Source organism: Osmia bicornis, chromosome 10 (genome assembly GCF_907164935.1).
Source record: "Osmia bicornis bicornis chromosome 10, iOsmBic2.1, whole genome shotgun sequence".
NCBI classification, from domain to species: domain Eukaryota; kingdom Metazoa; phylum Arthropoda; class Insecta; order Hymenoptera; family Megachilidae; genus Osmia; species Osmia bicornis.
In genome coordinates, this window is record NC_060225.1 from 53,162 (window position 1) to 72,828 (window position 19,667).

General features: G+C 45.7%; 2 protein-coding genes across 2 annotated transcripts; both read right to left on the reverse strand.

Moving 5' to 3' along the window:
• Positions 1–7,985: 7,985 nt before the first annotated feature.
• LOC123988218 lies at positions 7,986–12,065 on the reverse strand. The gene has a single exon (XM_046287455.1). The coding sequence runs from the start codon at positions 12,063–12,065 to the stop codon at positions 7,986–7,988; it is 4,080 nt and encodes a 1,359-aa protein (XP_046143411.1).
• An 868-nt stretch (positions 12,066–12,933) lies between these two features.
• Positions 12,934–18,081, reverse strand: LOC123988219. Its single transcript, XM_046287456.1, has 2 exons — positions 17,121–18,081; positions 12,934–16,412 (listed from the first exon to the last, which is right to left on the reverse strand). Exons 1-2 carry the CDS (start codon positions 18,079–18,081, stop codon positions 12,934–12,936), a joined length of 4,440 nt encoding a protein of 1,479 aa, XP_046143412.1.
• Positions 18,082–19,667: the final 1,586 nt, after the last annotated feature.

Sequence of the window (19,667 nt, forward strand, 5' to 3'; positions counted from 1 at the left end):
TAGGACTAACTTTCAGACCAGGATTGGAATCTCTCAGGGGCTACGTTGATGCCGACTTGGCGAACTGCTCAGTAGACAGACGCTCGTACACAGGGTACGTCTTCATGTTGAGCGGCGGGCCTGTTTCTTGGGAATCGACAGTTGCGCTGTCCTCTACGGAGGCAGAATACATGGGATTGGCAGAGGCTGCCAAGGAAACCATGCATCTTCAAGGATTTCTAACAGAACTGGGATTTGAGGACCTTGCTAACACAAGGGTTCTGAACGACAACCTGGGAGCCCAAAGACTCGCTGAAAATCCCACTTATCATGCACGAAGTAAGCACATTCATGTGCGCCATCACTTTGTTCGCGAGGAGTTGCAGAGGGGACGGCTGAAGTTGGAGCACATCCCGACAGAGGATATGTCTGCCGACATGCTGACGAAGGGGCTGCCTGGACCAAAGCATCAACGCTGTTTGGGAATGCTCGGCCTTGGACCCATGAGGTCACATTCGGAGAATCGACCCCGTCTCGAGGGGAAGTTTTGGCAATATCGTTTGAACGACGCGCGGTCGATGGGTGCTGCCATCGATAACGACTGCGGGCGATTTCTGAGTTAGCGAGATCGGGACGCGACGCCATGATTTTTTTGTTCTCGTGTGCATCGGCGTCAAGAACGACTTGTGTATGCTTTTCAATAAACGCGTTATCGTATAGTAGTACGTGCGGAAATTCTTCAACACCCACTACGTTCCTGCTAATACTATATCTACATCAGCTGTAATTTAATCTACTGAATTAATCCCACAGACCAATGTACATTTAATAACAATATCATTATTACTATATCTTCATTGGATCTAATGTAATATACTGATCCCTTCCCACAGATCAATGTACATTTGATAACAACATCGTTGATACTATATCTACATTGGATCTATTGTAATATACTAATCCCTTCCCACAGATCAATGTACACTTAATAACAGTATCGTTATTACTATATCTACATTGGTCTGTGGGAATAAACCAGTATATTACATTATATCTAATGTAGATGTAGTAATAATGATATTGTTATTAAATGTATATTACATATCTAATGTAGATACAGTAATAATGATATTGTTATTAAATGTACATTGATCTGTGGGAAGGGATCAGTAATTTGCATTATATCAAATGTAGATATAGTAATAACGACATTGTTATTAAATTTATGTTACATATCTAATGCAGATATAGTAATAATGATATTGTTAATAAATGGACAGTGATCTGTGGTAAAGAATCAGTACATTACATTATATCTAATGTAGGTGTAGTAATAAGGATATTGTTATTAAATTTATATTACATATCTAATGCAGATATAGTAATAATGATATTGTTATTAAATGAAGAATGATCTGTGGGAAGGAATCAGTATATTACCTTATATCTAATGTAGATATATTAATAATGATATTGTTATTAAATGCATATTACATGTCTAATGCAGATATAGTAATAATGATATTGTTATTAAATGTACATTGATCTGTAGGAAGGAATCAGTGTATTACATTATATCTAATTTTCATATAGTAATAATGGTATTATTATTAAATGTACATTGTTCTGTAGGAAGGTATCAGTGTGTTACATTATATCTAATGTAGATGTGGTAATAAGCATATTGTTATTAAATGTATATTACATATCTATTACAGATTTAGTAATAATGATATTGTTATTAAATGAACAATGATCGGTGGGAAGGAGTCAGCATATTACATTATATCTAAGGTAGATATAGTAATAATGATATTGTCATTAAATGCATATTACATATCTAACGCAGATATAGTGATAATGATATTGTTATCAAATTTACAATGGTCTGTGGGAAGGAATCAGTATATTACATTATGTCTCATGTAGATATAGTAATATCCACGAACCTGCCTGGTTGTCCAGGATAGGCGGGGAGGTGATAGCCCGACGTGGCGCGTCCCCAGGTGGCGGATCGGGGAACGCTCGCCATGCACTTTTCGGAGTGCATCGAGGGTAGGAGCGAAATAGCTCCCGCAGACCAACTCCAAAGGACAGAACACCCCGCCTGTCGCTTTGCGGCGGCGGGAAATACCCCGCGCGGTAAAATAAGTTTAGCGTATGTGTTGTACAGGACGGATCATAAATAGAACGACTAAGGCGACGTAAATGGGCTACTCTAACAAAACAATTACAATTATGAATAACACAAAGAATAAAGGTAAAAGTTACGGTGCAGGAGATATCGGTACTTCCAGTACCGGCGCAGTTGTGGGTGTGTGTACAGGCCCCACCGTGTCGTTATCTAGCGACTGTGCATCACAGACAGCAGACCGCCAGGCCGCTGTGATAGTAAAGACTACTGGCGATGATATGGACACGTGGTTGAGCGCTATGGGGAAAGAGGATGTCTTTTCCAAGAAGCCAAGGGTATCGCGATCCCCACCAGGGGTTGGTACATTTCGGGATGTGGAAAATCCGTTTGAACGTATGGATTCCGTGAATCTCACCGGGGACGAGGACGAAGCCAACGCCCAGAAATTCGAAACGAAAACTCAAGACAAGGTAGTGAGCAAGAAGTCCAATAAGAGGGTTCTGACAATAGGGGAGAAGTTAGACCTTAGCATTAGAACGATTTCGAACAATCTGGTCATCAAGGAATATATGCTAAAGAGGGTGAGTGTGACCCCGGAAATAAGAGACGCCTAATTAGCTATGGGATGCTGTCTAGAGGAGGTGTCCGATGCAGTGGATGGAATGAGAGAAGACCATACTGAATATAATCTAGAAGAGCGGGAAAGTAAAAGAAAGAATGTAAATATACTTACCAGCGAAGAAGAGGAAACAGACTCCGCGGAGGAATCGATGGGGATGAACCATGGCGCACCTAGAAAAGAAAAGAGAAAAAACTATAAAAACATGGCGACGCAGACAGCTGGTGAGTTAGACAGGGAATTCCCACCGCTACCGGTCATAAGACAGAAGAGGAAGGAGATTACACCGCCCATGGAAAAAGTGGGAAAGAAGACGAGGTTCCTCCTTTCAAGTACAGAAGGAACGCCGGATGAAGATGCAAGGAAGAGAAAGGGGAGAGAGAGATCCCAAAAAAGGATGGGAGGACTACTGATCAGGAGTGAGAAGTAGTTCAAGCTAGGAGGAAAGGAATGGACACAGAGAGGAAGAAAGATAAAATGGAAGAGGCCGGAAAAAGGACGGGCGCGAAGACGAAGGGGAGTGGAGCTGGGGGGAAGGGCACACATAACAGAAGACCCAGATCCATGAAACCACAGGCAATAGCGGTTAGGTTTGGCAAGGATATAACATTCGCCGCCATACTGAAGAGGGTTAAAGGGGCCGCTGGCTCCTCTCCCGAGGGTGTGAAAACCGTCAAACAGACCAGGGCGGGAAATCGGCTGATAGAATTTGCTCTCGGGGCTGACCTAGAGGGCTTCAAAAAGAGCATAGACGGGAAGCTAGGGCCGGATGTGGAGGTAGCTAGGTTACAGCAAAAAATAGACGTGGAGCTGAGGGGAATAGACCCCTCCGCGGAAAAAACGGATATTGCAGAGGCACTAGAAAGGGAACTGGGACATGAGGCTCTGGACACCAGGATAAAGGTCCTACGGGTCGATCCTAGGCAAAACAAGATTGCTGTAATCGAGGGTCCCGCGACCGACATGACAAAGTTGGTCAGAAAGGGTAAGATTAAGATAGGATGGACTATTGTCCCAGTGAAAGAGATTCCTCGTCTCCTTCGCTGTTTCCGCTGTCACGAACTAGGACATGTGGCTGTCAACTGCAAAAGTAACAAGAAAGGGAATGGCTTCTGCAGGAAGTGCGGTAACCGGGGACACCAGATGAGAGAGTGCGAAAATGTACCTAGATGTCGGCTGTGTGTAGCCGATAAGTTACCGAAGGAGATAGTCGGGCACGTAGCAGCGTCGGTGAGGTGCCAGAGGTACAAGGCGGCCCTGAAAGGTAAAAGGCAAAATTAAAATATTGCAAATAAATTTGAACCATTGCAGAACTACTCATGACTTGCTAATAACCACTATAATGTAGACGTAGTGGTAGTGTCTGAACCATATCGGGTGCCCGAAAACTGGTTTATAGATAACACAGGCAGAGCGGTAATATTAATAACGGCCAGGGGGATAGCCGATGGAAAGAATATCTCTCTAGTCAAAAGTGGGAATGGCTACGTCATCATAAAGTATAATAGTATGTATATAATTAGCGTGTATGCGTCACCCAATGATTCGGTACAAGGCTACGAGGCGTTGCTGGACTCGCTGGCAGTCGAAATTAATACACTAAAAAACGGCTCAGAGGAGATTGTCATTATGAGAGGACTTTAACGCGAAATCCCCATTATGGGGCGCGGATAAGTGGTGTAGCCGAGGGAGAAAGCTCTTTCAGTTTTGTAACACGGTGGACCTCTTTCCTACAATCATGAAGGGAGGGACTACGTGCGATCGGGGAAGAGGCACAAAAATCGACATAATGTCATGCAACAAAAGGGCATTACATTACTTGGCGGAAACGGTGGTGGTGGGGGATTTTTCGGCATCAGACCACAAATACCTTTTACACACGTTTCAGACGACGCAGAGACAAGGAGAAAGAGCCTCACTGTTCGATTTAAAGAAAGGAAAGCTAGACGAAGAAGGGTTTCTTGAAGCCTTTCTAAAGAAGTATGGCGATGAGAACTTTGAAAAGCGCCCACGCACGCATACCACCTTTGAGGTGGATAAGTTCCTGGAAGATATGAACAGAGTGGTAAAGCGTTACACCAGGTACAATTGCTTGCAGGATAAACGCATGCCAGTACCCTGGTGGAACGCCGAGATAGGGGAGAAAAGAGCGTTTGCACAAAAAGCCAGAAGAAGGCTAACGAGAGACAAAGCAGGAACGGACCAAGAAGCCATAGAAAAGTCGACCAAGGCGTATAAGAGGTGCAAACAGGACCTTAACAACGAGATAAGGAAGGCCAAAAAAGACAGTTGGGCTAAATTGCTGCAGGAGGTAGACGCGGACATCTGGGGAAGGCCCTACAAATTGATCATGAGGACAATTAAGGGCAAAATAACTAAACCAGATTCCTTATCCCCCGAGGAGGTCGACGCGGTAGTGTCCAAGCTGTTTATTCTAAAGCCGAGTCTGGATGATACCCCAAAGGAGACAGACGGCAGCATGGCGGAAGAGGTGCACGATGGAAGCCGGGACCAAGGGGAACCCTCACCCTCACCATACCGTGTGTTTTTACACAGGAGGACATTGTCAAAATAGCGATGAAATTGTCGGCAAAAAAGGCTGCAGGGCCGGACGGAATCACGTCGGCAGCCGCAAAAAAGATAGGCCTAATGGCGCCAAGATGGCTGGCATATAATTTCAATGTATGCTATAGGAGAGGATACTGGCCTACCGCATGGAAAACCGGTAGACTGGTGCTTTTGCCAGAAGGTAAAGCGACCACCGCCTCTGAAAAGGCCTATAGACCGATAACAATTATCTCATGCATAGCGAAGATGAGAACACGCGGTAAAGGATAAGTTGTTATTGACCCTTAAGTGTAACGACTTCGCTCCAAACCAGTTTGGATTCCGCAAGGGGAGGTCCACCCTTAATGCGATGAAACTAGTTATGGAATATTACCAGAAAGCAAGAGAGCACAGGCGCCACTGCCTGTTGGTATTACTGGATGTCAAGAATGCCTTTAATACTGTGAGGTGGGATAGCATTATGCGGAACTTGAAAGAAAGAGGTTTCCCGGCAGAACTGATTGACATTGTTCGCAGCTACCTGCAGGATCGATGGATCGTCTACAGCGGAAAAGACACCGAAACGCGATATCAAGTATTCGGAGGGGTACCACAGGGATCAGTGATAGGCCCGCTTCTCTGGAATTTGGTATATGATGAACTGCTGAGGATGAATACCAGGAGAAACGTACATCAGGTCGGATATGCCGACGACATAGGGGTGATAATAGTCGACCGCGATCTCGAGAACATGAAGAGGGTCGTGGAACTGACTATACGAGACATGGCAGCCTGGTATGAGAAGGAAGGACTCAGCCTGGCACACCAAAAGACAGAAGCCATCCTCCTGACAGGCAGAAAGGTAACCGGGGGGATGAAAATAAAGTGCGGGCGAGCAGAAGTTAAGACGGCCAAAGAGGTAAGATATCTAGGAATTACCCTAGAAATAAACAGCACATTCAAAAGACACATGATTTCGGTATGTAACAAGGCACTAAAGTATGCCAATGTACTGGCACTACTGATGCCAAACATGCACGGTGCAGGTAAGACCGCCAGGAAGCTGTATTACAGGGTTATTGAATCAGTAATCTTATATGCAGCACCGATCTGGGCAATAGGATTGAGCAACAAAGGTAATGTAGGCATCCTAACCAGCACACAACGGATAGCACTAATACGGGTAGCACATGCGTATAGTACAGTCTCGGCGGACGCACTATGCGTGTTGACAGGGCAGGTACCTCTAGATCTCATTGTGAAACAGAGAGAATACCTCTCCAATAAGAGATCAAGCCTGGAAATTGAAGACGAAGATGAGGGTGCTACAGACAGACGGAGAATAGATGCCCGGGCCTACACCGTGAGTGTATGGCAGGAAAGGTGGGGGAGTTCGGACAAGAGTAGGTGGAAGTTTGATCTGATCCCAAAAATCTCTGACTGGCTAACCTGGGGCCCCAACATCTTAAATTTTCATTTAACCCAGGTACTGACGGGGCACGGATGTTTTGGGGCATTTTTACACAAGAGAAGAAAACAGGATTCGGATAGTTGCTGGTTCTGCCCAGGAAGGGTGAACGACCCGGCACACTTCTTATTCGAGTGTGACAGGTGGGCGTTGGAAAGGAATAATCTGAACACCTCACAGGTTGACTTCTGTAAAGAAAATCTGATGGATTTGCTAAAGAGGGAGGAAACCAGGAACGTAGTGCTGGCGTTCATAAAAGAGACGCTGAAGGAAAAAGTAGAGCTCGAAAGGGCCAGGAAAAGAGCAGCGACAGCAACAACAGAAAGCGATATATCAAGAGGATGAAGAAGAATGAAGAAGAACAAAAACCTAATCCAATAGAAAAGAGCAACAAATGAATAAATGAAAAAGGAAAGAAGTGATGGATGTGCACTTAATCTATTGGAATTCCCCTTGGGGTGGAACGCTGAAAACGAGAGGTGGTCGGGGTTGAGAGGTCGAGTATAAGATGTTTATTTCTTTTCCTGGTGTTCAGGAATGATGGAAATCCTGGATGGATTGCGCTGGGAAAGAATTTTACACTTGCTGGGTCGGTTTCACAAATTGATTTATTTGAGTCAATGATAAAATTGCGTGAACGCGATGAACTGACAAATAATGATTGAGCTTACAATGATCAACTTTGAATCTTTACGTACAAGAAAATGAATCGTCTGAATGATTTTTAATTACAATTACAGTGATTCGTCGATGAAGAATGATCTTACTTGAGATGAGACATATAAATTATTGATTCGATCTGTCACCTGATCCGTTGAATTGACAATTGAATTGATCGGCAGTCGTGAACAATAAGCCCCGTTAATTATATTAATTCGGTCCGCTATGGTGATGGTGCCCTTGAGCGCGTGCGAGATTGACACGTGGTTGGCGGCTCACGTGTTCAAAGAATTATTTGTAAGTGAACATTACCTGGTGATCCTGGTCGCTAGCACTGTTGCGAGGGATCGTGAGCTGAAGATTTGACTCGTGAACTGGAATGAATCGCACTTGAACACTTTTTTGAGACGCACGTGGTGATCGGTGTGAATCAGTGATCGATAATGGCGGCGTTGCGCGCGAGCCGGCGAGAAGACCCCTGCTCACGCGTTACCTAGATGGGCAACTCCCGATCGATAAATCGATCGACCGTGAGCGCCATCATGGCTGAGCGGATTCTCAAACATTTCCGCCCGCCATCAGCAACTCGTTGATGATGTTTCTGCAGAGGTGAGCTCAGCTTGATGGTGAACAGGCAGGATGACAAGCTTGGTGATCGGTCTGACGAGAGTCGTGGTTGCAGTCTTCACAGTTGCAACCCTGGTGAGGGCATCCTTGCCGGGGTGAACTTCGGTCACTCTTGCGAGTGGCCACTTGCTTGGTGGAAGATGCTCGTTCGTGAGCAGCACCAACGAGCCTGTCTTGATGTCGTTCGATGGATGATGCCACTTTGAGATTGATTGAAGTCTCTGCAGGTAGTGTCGAGACCACTGAGACCAGAAGTGTTGAACCCTCTGCTGGATCAGTTGCCATTTCGACAATCTACCTGGTGAGACGTCGAGCAGTGATGGTTCTGGTATCGTGTTGAGCGCTGAACCGATGAGGAAGTGTCCTGGGGTGAGCGCAGAGATGTCGTCGGGATCGTCACTGAGCGGCTCCAATGGTCTTGAGTTGAGCACCGCTTCGATCTGTGTGAGGAGAGTGGAAAACTCTTCGAATGTTAGTAAGAGCTCACCAATTGTTCTCCTGAGGTGGTACTTGATTGATTTCACCACAGCTTCCCATTTTCCTCCCATGTGAGGAGCAGCTGGTGGGTTGAACATCCATTGAGTGCTGTCAGCTGACAGAATCGATGCGATCTGTCGGTGCTCCTGTGAACTTGACGTGAACAGGCGTTTGAGCTCTGCCTGTGCTCCAATGAAATTTGTACCACAGTCAGAGTACAACTTGTGAGCGATCCCTCTTCGTGATGAGAATCTTCTGTAGGCTGCCAGAAATCCCTCGGTTGAGTAATCGCTGACAACCTCGAGGTGAACAGCTGATGAGGAGAAACATACGAACACGCAGATCCATCCTTTGATTGTTTTCGAGCCTCTTCCCTTTGAATTTTTCATTGTGATCGGTCCTGCATAATCGACACCGGTGTGAGCGAATGGTCGTGATGGTGTGACTCGACAGAGAGGTAGTTGACCCATCATCTGACGAGCACGAATCCTCCTCTGACGAGCACACACGATACATCTCAAAATGTGAGATTTTACAGGAGTTTTGCCACCGATGATCCAGTACCGTTGTCGAATGTATGCGAGCGTGAGCTGCGTTCCTCCGTGAAATGTTCGCTTGTGAGCATCTTCAATGATGATCTTCGACAGGTGAGCGTCCCGTGGGAGGATCGCTGGATGTTTTTCATCCCTGCTGAGCGCTGTGTTTGTGAGTCTTCCTCCTACTCGTATTGTTCCCTGCGAATCGATGAAGGCGGTGAGGCGACTGAAGGGGTGAGTTGCAGGCAGGGTTGAGCCTGAGTTGAGCGTCTTGATTTCGCTGGTGAAATACAAGTGTTGAGTCGCGTGAATCCAGAAGAGCTGCGCCTTCTCCATGTCGCAGGATGGTATGATGATCACAGGAGGAGTTTCGAGCTTTCTCTTAAGCCGTGAGGCAAACCTGAAACAAAGTGCAGTCAGTCTATACAGCTTAATAAGAGATGAATATTTGTAAATGAGATCCCAATGATAACTTAGCTTTTGAGCTGAGGCAAAGAGTGAGACATTGGGTCTCACTTCGAGTTCGCTGTTTAAAGTTGAGAATTCCTTTTGCTCTGGCCAATGATCTTGATTTCGAGCCATCCATGGGGGACCTTTCCACCAAAGCTCGAATCGTTGAAGTTGATCTGTCGAAATGCCTCGGGAAGCACAGTCGGCTGGATTAGAAGTACCTGGAACATGCCTCCAATGCGCATTTGGAGTGAGTTCTTGGATCTGAATGACTCTGTTTCGAACATAATCCTTCCAACGTGATGCTTGCGATTTGATCCATATGAGCGAAACTTGAGAGTCCGTCCACAGGTGCGTTGCATTGATCTTTACCTTGAGCGTTGATTGAACATATTTTGTGAGTTTTGCCAATAGGAGTGCTGCAGATAACTCCAATCTTGGTATGGTGAGCCTCTTCAGTGGTGCAACTTTTGTCTTGGAGCAGACAAGTGACGTCATTGAGTCGTTGGACGGAGAGCTAACGGTGATGTAAATCACCGCTGCCATGGCAAGTTGAGAAGCATCAGAGAATCCATGAATTTCTACAATTGAATTGCTCCATGTGTTGAACCATCTTGGGATCGATAGCTTGGCCAAGCTGTTGAGATCTTCTCTGATGATGAACCATCGTGATACAATTTGAGACGGTAATGGATCGTCCCAATTGATTTTGTGTAACCAGAGTTCTTGCAATAGTATCTTTGCTCGTACTATTACCGGTGAGACGAAACCTAATGGGTCAAATATCCGAGCCACTTCGGACAATACGAGGCGTTTTGAGCACTTACTTGGTTGATCTGTGATCGTGGATGAAAAGCCAAAATTGTCGGTTTGAGGCATCCATTGAATTCCGAGTAATTTGGTAGTGCAGTCGTCAAATGATATGGGAGCTGACGATTGTGTGGATGACGAAACAGCCCGTAGAAGATCTGGGTGAGTCGCATGCCATTTTGCGAGTGGAAATCCGCCCGCGTTGCACAATGCAATCAGCTGTTGAGCGACCTCCACAAGTTCCGAGATTGAGTCTGCTCCTCCAAAAATATCGTCCACATATCTGCCATGTGTGAGCGAAGGCGTTGCCAGAGGGAATCGATGACCCTCGTCGTGAACAAGTTGCATGAGTGCTCGTGTCGCCAGGAAGGGAGCCGCCTTTGTACCGTACGTGACAGTTGTGAGCTGGTAAGGGATGACATTGTGGTCTTCATCGATCCAAAGGATTCGCTGGAGATCCCAATCATCCTTGTGAACTGCTACCTGGCGATACATTTTTGTGATGTCTGTGGCAAAAATGTGGTGATAATGGCGAAGCCAAATTAGAACATCTGTAACATTCAAGAGCAAATTAGCACCAGTATGCATTAAATCGTTGACTGATTTGCCTGATGTCGTAGCTTTTGATCCGTTGAATACAACCCTGAGCTTCGTAGTTGAACTGTCGAGACGTAGAACTCCATGGTGAGGCAAATAATATGGTTGAAGATGAGCAGAGGTCTGAGGTGTTGAACCGTCAGAAGAGACCCTCAACCCTCCTGATGCCGAAGCATCATGTGCCAAGGTCATCTCCCCATCAGGCCCAACGTTCTCAGCCTCTCTTGATGAAATTCTTTGGTGATCTGGAGCCTTTACCATGTGCCCTAATTCTTCGTACTCTTTCATGAACTTGAAGTAGAGCTGGTTGTATGTTGAATCCTTGGAGAGTCGTCGCAAAGTGCTTTGTAGACATCTTTGAGCAATCTTGTGTGAATTGCCTAAGAGCGATGCTGGTGCCTTGAGTGGAATGCGAACGATGTACCTTCCAGTGTGATCACGAGTGTGAGTCGCACAGAAATGTGATTCGCATTCTTCTTCCTCCGGAGTGAGCGTGCTTGGAATATCCATTGGTGATTCCTCTTGAACCCAGAATTTGGTGAGCAGCTCTTGCAGATTGCTCTGGTCGTCTTGAGCAACTGCAAAATGTGAATAATGAGTGTTTGAATGTGATTCGTTGACTGGGCCAATGACGAGCCATCCAAAAATGGAAAGTTGAGCAATTGGTGTTGTTGGTGAGCCCTTGATGATATTTGGCTTGATGATCCTTCCGTAGAAATCCGCTCCAATGATTAAATCGACTGGTCGTGGTGTCAAGAAATCATTGTCCGCCAACCTCAATTTTCTAATGTGAGGCCAATCCGGAGTTCTCATTGAGAACGATGGCAGGATTGTCGTTACGGCTGTGAGCACGTGAGCCTGGATGCAGACAGTCTGTTGTGAATGCATCGATTGGAGTATGACAGTGACCACACCCTTTGTTTCAGTTGATTTTGTTCCACCAACACCAATTATTGTGATGGATGATCGGTGTCTCCGAAGGTTGAGCTGGCTGGTTAATTCTTCGGAGATGAAAGAGAGTTCTGATCCGGAGTCGATGAGCAGACGAACGTTGTGGAGTGTTGAGTCGGTCTTGAGACGAGCCTGAGCCGTTGCGAGGAGCGTGAAATGAGCGGTTTTGGTGACGACTGCACCTGTGTATCGTCGAAATCTCTCCAACATGGAGAGATCCCGTGTTTCAAAAATAGGAAATAATATGTGTGAGGAGGAGGGTATCTTAATAAATGAATTCAGACGACTTTTGAGCCTAAATATTAATAATCGTTTATTGGCTCTGCATGCTTATGGGGAAAAAGCCCGTAGGCATAAAAAACCCCTTGTTTTACTTATTACTACGATTTGATTATATTAACGACCGGTGGAAATGCATGCAATAAATGTTATGGTATTCGATTATAATCCCTGACCATGTAAGCAAATACGGGTCCGGGTGGTTCCATATAGTCCCCAACTCGGCAGGTCGACGCTCGACAGCTTACATGATACCAGGTGAGAATGTAAAATTAGAGAGGTACATGCTTAACCAACTCTACGGGTCGTCGTCACGACCATAATATGCGTTCTTATTAATATTCTTTAAACTTGCACTCGTGAACGAACCATGTCGTCGATCGCGGTCCGAACTGTCACGAGCTTCCTTTTAGACTGCCTAATAATCGTCGATCGCCCGAGAATCTACGTATTAAAAAAAGGTCAACGAAGAGCTAATTTCCGTTCTCGCTTGCTCTCTAACTTATCGGGAATGGCGATGACAAACTGTTGGATAATTTACGACTTGGCCGTGCTTACGTTAGGACCGATCCTAGCAAGAACTAAACAAAGACCCTGCCTCGGTTCGTATTTCGAGGCATAGGCTGTTCATGGTGGTCTACGCACCGAGCCACTTGAAGTCATAAACTACCTTCGGTCTTGACACAAATAAAACGTCGAGGGTTGAACATGCTCCCCCCGTTGCGAGTGTAACGAACAATATCACGATAAATTTAATACTACCGCACATGCGTAATTTTTATCATAATCACGGAAATGCTTAATTCGCGTGTTCTTGAACGTCTTCAAGTAACGGACATAATGAGGTTATGTTCCTCTTAAAAATGCCATTTGCGCTCTTTATTGTTGCAACTCGAACTTCGCCATCACCACCGGGATGAATTTCCATTACTCTGCCCAACCGCCACTGCATGCATGGCTGATTTTTGTCCATTAGGATGACGATTGAGTCCACCTTGAGTTCGCCACGGGCTTCGAGCCACTTCTGGCGCTTTTGGAGCTCATTAAGGTACTCCGTATACCAACGTTTCCAGAAATCTTGGCGTGCCTTTGCAATGAGGCGCCATGATGACAATCGATTTTCTGGAACTGAAAGATAATTATCTTCTGGTAGCATCGTGAGAGGTCGACCAACCAGTATGTGAGCAGGAGTTAACGCAATAGGATCGTTTGGATCCGACGAGATAGGGCACAGCGGTCTCGAATTTAAAATTGCCTCAATTTCTATCGCGAGGGTATTTACTTCCTCAAATGTAAAGAGGCGTTCGCCTACAACACGCTTAAAATGATGTTTAAATGATTTGACCGCTGCCTCCCATATGCCCCCGAAATGCGGTGATAATGGCGGATTAAAATGCCACGTTATATTTTTATGTACCGCGAATTCGTTTACGTTTTCTTTAAATTGATCGGAATCGAACAAGACGTATAATTCACGGAGCTGGTTATTCGCACCCACAAAGTTCGTCCCGTTATCTGAATAGACGTGAGTAGGTATGGCCCGGCGCCCAATGAAACGTCTGAAGGCACCGAGGAAACCCTCCGTCGTCAGATCGCTCACTATTTCGATGTGTACCGCTTTTACTGTCATGCACACGAAGACACAACCGTAAGCCTTTACACGATTTATATTTCTGTGTTTTTTCTCTTTAATGAACAATGGACCGAAAAAATCTACGCCCGTGTGCGTGAAAGCCGCTGCTTCTTCGACGCGTGGTTTCGGTAAATTGCCCATTTTTCTCTGCATGGGAGACGGCCTAAAACGAATGCAGCGAACGTAGCGCCGCACGATTTTTCGAACCTGATTTTTGCCGTCCAGTAACCAAAACCGATGACGAATAGTGTACAAAGTACTCTGAATACCCGCGTGATACGTACGTTCATGCATCTCGCGAATAATTAAATCGGTAACATGATGACAAGACGGCAAAAGAATCGGATGTTTTTGCGCGTACGAGATTTCAGCATTTTGTAATCGCCCGCCGACGCGGAGTAATCCATGTTCATCAACGAAAGGACTCAAGGACGCAAGTCGACTGCCCTTGGCTCCCCCCGATGACGAAATACGCTGAATCTCGTCAAAAAATTGTTCTTGTTGAATCAACCGTACGACCGTGCGCTCCGCATTGATTATTTCCTGCGCACATAATTCTCCCTTGCAAATGTTGGACCGAAGCATGCGAAGACAGTAAGCTACTACGCGGATAAGTTTCGTGTACGACGAAAACTTAACGAAAAATTCGCATTTACTGATTTTAAGGGCCAAACACGTAGTTTTCTTCAACCCGGGAAGATCGTTTACGGTGATTTCCGAATCTGCCGGCCAGGTGCTCTCGTTGTCGCGTAGCCAATGGGGTCCCTCGAACCACGACGCGTTTCGACAAAATATCGCGGGATATTGACCGCGTGACAGTGCGTCTGCCGGGTTATCCCTTGTTCTAACGTGTCGCCATTCAGCTTCCTTGATTATTTGTATTTCCGCGACGCGATTTGACTCAAAAAGCCGTAAAACCGCCGGGGACTTTTTAAGCCATTGTAAGACTATTGTGGAGTCGGTCCAAAAAACAACGCGATTAATCGGAAACTCTATAGTAGAACGCATTTCTCGGTACAGTCGGGCAAGCGTCAACGCACCGCACAGCTCAAGACGCGGCATGGTCATTTCCTTCAGCGGCGCGACTCGCGACTTCGCACAGGCCAGACGAACGAGAGTATGATTCTTCCGATTACAAGAACGTACGTAGACGCATGCACCGTACCCGGCCTTGCTAGCGTCGCAAAACCCGTGAATTTGTATGTTGTCGGCGTTTTCGAGGATAAGTTTTCGTTCTACCGATAAATTGTTTATAAGATGAAGTTGACTCGAAAAGGACGTCCAATTAGAATGCAGAGCTTGGGGAACCGATTCGTCCCAATTCAGCTTTGTCTTCCAGCATTCTTGCATGAAGACCTTCGCGGCCAAAATCACCGGTCCTAAAAGCCCGAGAGGGTCGAAAATTTTCGCGATTTCTGATAAAATGTTCCGTTTTGTTAATTTAACAGGAGCTTCGGGTGATTTTACCGAATACACGAGTTTATCTTCTTGCGCGTTCCATCCGAGACCTAAAGTTTTTACCACGGTATTATTATCGATCACGCAGTCCGTTCCGAGGATCTTTTCGGTAATATTATCAAGTGCGTGATTGTGGTTCGAGGCCCATTGACGTATGTTGAATCCGCCTCGCTTCAAAAGCTCGATTATTTCGTCGCGTATCGTTAGAATTTCCTCCAATGAATTCGCGCCTGTTAGGAGGTCATCGACATATAAATCGCGTTTTAGAATTCTGGACGCGTATGGAAAGTTTGCGCGTTCGTCATCCGCGAGCTGTTGTATTGTACGAATCGCGAGATACGGAGCTGAAGAAACCCCGAAGGTTACCGTATTCATCTCGAATGTTCTAACGCGATTATCGTGATACCAGAATATGCGCTGGTACTTCCGGTCTTGAGGGTGAATTAAGATTTGCCGGTACATCTTTTCGATGTCGGCAGTGAGCACGTACGTGTGGGTGCGAAATCTCAGCAAGTGTTCGAATAGCTTGTCCTGTATCGTAGGACCGATCATGAGCCTATCGTTTAATGATAAATTCTTATCAGTCTTGGCTGACGCATCGAAAACAACGCGAACCTTCGTGGTTGCGCTCGTTGTCTTTATTACGGCGTGGTGAGGCATATAATAACCGGTCATTATTTCGTCGTCGGCCAAAGACATGTGGCCAAGAGTGATATACTCTTGCATCACCTTTTCGTATTCCGTTTTGAGCGCGACATTTGATTTTAATTTTCTTTGAAGCGCGTTAAATCGACGCAACGCGTTTCGTCGTGAATCGCCAAAGTTTTTATCGCCGGCGCGAAAAGGTAATCGTACGACATATCGTCCGGACGCTTCGCGTGTCGTGTTTTCGCGGTAATGTGTTTCGCACAGTGTCTCTTCCGATAATATCGAGGTTTCCCGGTCAATGTCTTCAATAAGCCAGACTTTCGCGATCTGCGTTTTCAATTCGGATAACGTACAAGCAACGACTCGTTTATCCGCGTTATCTATCGCCCCGCCAACTACTACCCATCCGAGTTGGGTTTTCTGTAAAAATAGATCGTTGTCGTCACGAGACAATTTAATTTGACCGATTGAAATCAACGATAGAGTGGCACCGGAACCGATTAAAAGATCGACGGGTCGCGGTACGTGAAACTCAGGATCTGCGAGACGTAAATTAGAAGGAATCGTAATTAATTCACGCGGAAACAACTCATCCGGCACGGAATCCGCAATTTGTGGAACGGTCAGGCACGTTATGATTTTATGAAATTCGCCGTGAATTGAATAAAATGTTATCTCTACAAAACTCCTTGACATCGTAGTCATTCCGTTGATCGCGTTAATCGGAATTGAACATGGTTGCCTTGGAAGGTTTAATTGTCGCGCGAGTCGTTCTGTTATAAAATGTGCCGTCGCACAAGTGTCGAGTAGCGCACGAACCCTTGTGATTATTCCGTCGGTGGTTCGAATACGGACTACCGCGCTCATTATTAACTGTGATCGGGGAACGTGACCGACGGTAGACAATACGGTACCTGATTGTCACAGGGGAACCTTCGAATCGGTCGCTTCGTTCTCTGACTTCTGTTGAGACGTGGACGGTACGGCGGATGAATTTTGCGTCACGGTATAATGAAGAAGCGAATTATGAAAACGTTTGCACTGCCTACAAAGTGGCGCTTTACATGGTCCGGCATGAGAGCGAAGGCAGTTTCGGCATAACCCTTTACCTTTTACGGCCTCCCAACGCTGTGATGTAGTCAATTTTTAGAAAGCCGGGCATTTATAAACTGAATGAGCCCTTTTGCAATATGTGCAAGCAAACGGAGTAGCGGTAACGAACGTGCGCGCGCTGGATTCGGACTTACGAGTTTTCGTGGCGCGCGAATCTCGATCGGACCGTCGTTTACTTCCGGTCTGCGTCTCGGCTTTTTCGCGACAGCCGGCCTTTTCAAGCGTACGCATACGCGACACGGTTTCGTCGATGAATTTATAGAATTGGTCTACAGTGGGAAGAACATCTAAATTCAGCGATTCTTCCCATTTTTCCCGGACGTCGTGGGGCAACGCTCTTTCTAATATACTGATGATTACCGTATTATCGGGAGTCACGTCTAGTAATTTTAACATAAGCAAATGTTGACGAACGTCGTCAATTAATTTCGAGAGCCCGTTCGGTGTAGCCTTGGTCAAAACCTTCGTATCCAGAATCGCATACATGTGTTTTGTGACCAGTGTACGTCGCTTTTCGTATGTATCAACTAACATCTTCCACGCGTTTTTATAGTTTTCATCGCTCGTGCTAAAGAGTGAAATTTTAGTTAACGCTTCGCCTTTGAGAGACGACTTTAAATATAAAAATTTTTCTAAATCGGCAAGATCCGTCCGCGCGTCGATCATGGTCATAAACGTGTTCTTATAAGAAAGCCAGTTGTCGGTATCTCCGTGAAATTTCGGCAATTCTGCTACCGGCAATTTCATTACACGCCGCCCTTCTATTTGAGTCGTGTTTAATCCCGTGACATTACCGGTCGTATCGTTAGCTCGCGCTGCCGACGTACTGGCGACTTCCAATCCTTCAATTTTCCCCGCGCACACGTAATATCGGTTTTGAATTTCTAAGAGTTCATCTAGCCGGTCGTTATCGGGATCGAGAATCGTGAGTTCGTCATGCAACTCCTCGTATTCGGTTAATATTTGGGTCACCCGATTCAGTCGCCTTTTAAGAGTCAATAAATCGTATTCATTCGACGCGACGCAGTTGACAAGCTGCGTAACCTGAATCTTGAGCGTTGTTCGCCTTTGGTTAATCACTTTAATTCTATCCATCGCGAGCAATCGGAGGAATCTAACGTCCGCACTACACCCGAACTAAAACACGGTAGACTAAAGTAGACGCGGCGCCTAGTAATTCGGAACGACGCGTAATCCGATTTATATTAAATTATGCGTAACAAGCGAACACACTTATTAATTATATTATAAGACCACTTAACTGGCGATGATGGATAGCGTCAGCAATTGCCAGCAGTTGTCAGCGGCTGGACGAGAGATTCTCCAGGAGACGATGGTGATGGTACTCTTTGGACACCTTAAGACTTGTTTTCGTCCGTACTCGATACGTACAATTCAGCACTGTTGTGTCTATTTATCACTGCACGTATGAATACAAACTACAAAAATACTTTGATCACGGATCAAAAAATTCTAAACTTGTTCTGCGACGTGTTTCCAAGTCGACAGTTAGGTCAGGAATGGGCCTCGCTGGCCGCTCATGGCCCTTCTTTCGAAGGACCCACCCCCACCAAGGGGAAGCGCCCCGACTTCGTGGAATCTTCCCACGAGAAGGAAAACGCCTTGACTTCGTGGAAATTTCCCACGAAAAGGAAAACGCCTTGATGTTTTGCACATGGCCCGTTTCGGCCGTTGCGTTCACGCTGAACTTTCTAATATTCGAGTGCACTTCCACCGGTTCACCGCTCAGACCTCACAGGAGGCACCAAAAAATGCTTCGTCGAAATCTCTCCAACATGGAGAGATCCCGTGTTTCAAAAATAGGAAATAATATGTGTGAGTAGGAGGGTATCTTAATAAATGAATTCAGACGACTTTTGAGCCTAAATATTAATAATCGTTTATTGGCTCTGCATGCTTATGGGGAAAAAGCCCGTAGGCATAAAAAACCCCTTGTTTTACTTATTACTACGATTTGATTATATTAACGACCGGTGGAAATGCATGCAATAAATGTTATGGTATTCGATTATAATCCCTGACCATGTAAGCAAATACGGGTCCGGGTGGTTCCATATAGTCCCCAACCCGGCAGGTCGACGCTCGACAGCTTACATGATACCAGGTGAGAATGTAAAATTAGAGAGGTACATGCTTAACCAACTCTACGGGTCGTCGTCACGACCATAATATGCGTTCTTATTAATATTCTTTAAACTTGCACTCGTGAACGAACCATGTCGTCGATCGCGGTCCGAACTGTCACGAGCTTCCTTTTAGACTGCCTAATAATCGTCGATCGCCGGAGAATCTACGTATTAAAAAAAGGTCAACGAAGAGCTAATTTCCGTTCTCGCTTGCTCTCTAACTTATCGGGAATGGCGATGACAAACCGTTGGATAATTTACGACTTGGCCGTGCTTACGTTAGGACCGATCCTAGCAAGAACTAAACAAAGACCCTGCCTCGGTTCGTATTTCGAGGCATAGGCTGTTCATTGTGGTCTACGCACCGAGCCAATTGAAGTCATAAACTACCTTCGGTCTTGACATAAATAAAACGTCGAGGGTTGAATAACCTGCATCTTATTCTGAGGCTTGAGCAGATGAGGAGGCCGATCTTGATGAGCCGGCTTGAGCTTGCGCTGCTTTCGGCTCGCCTTCGTGAATCATCGTATGATG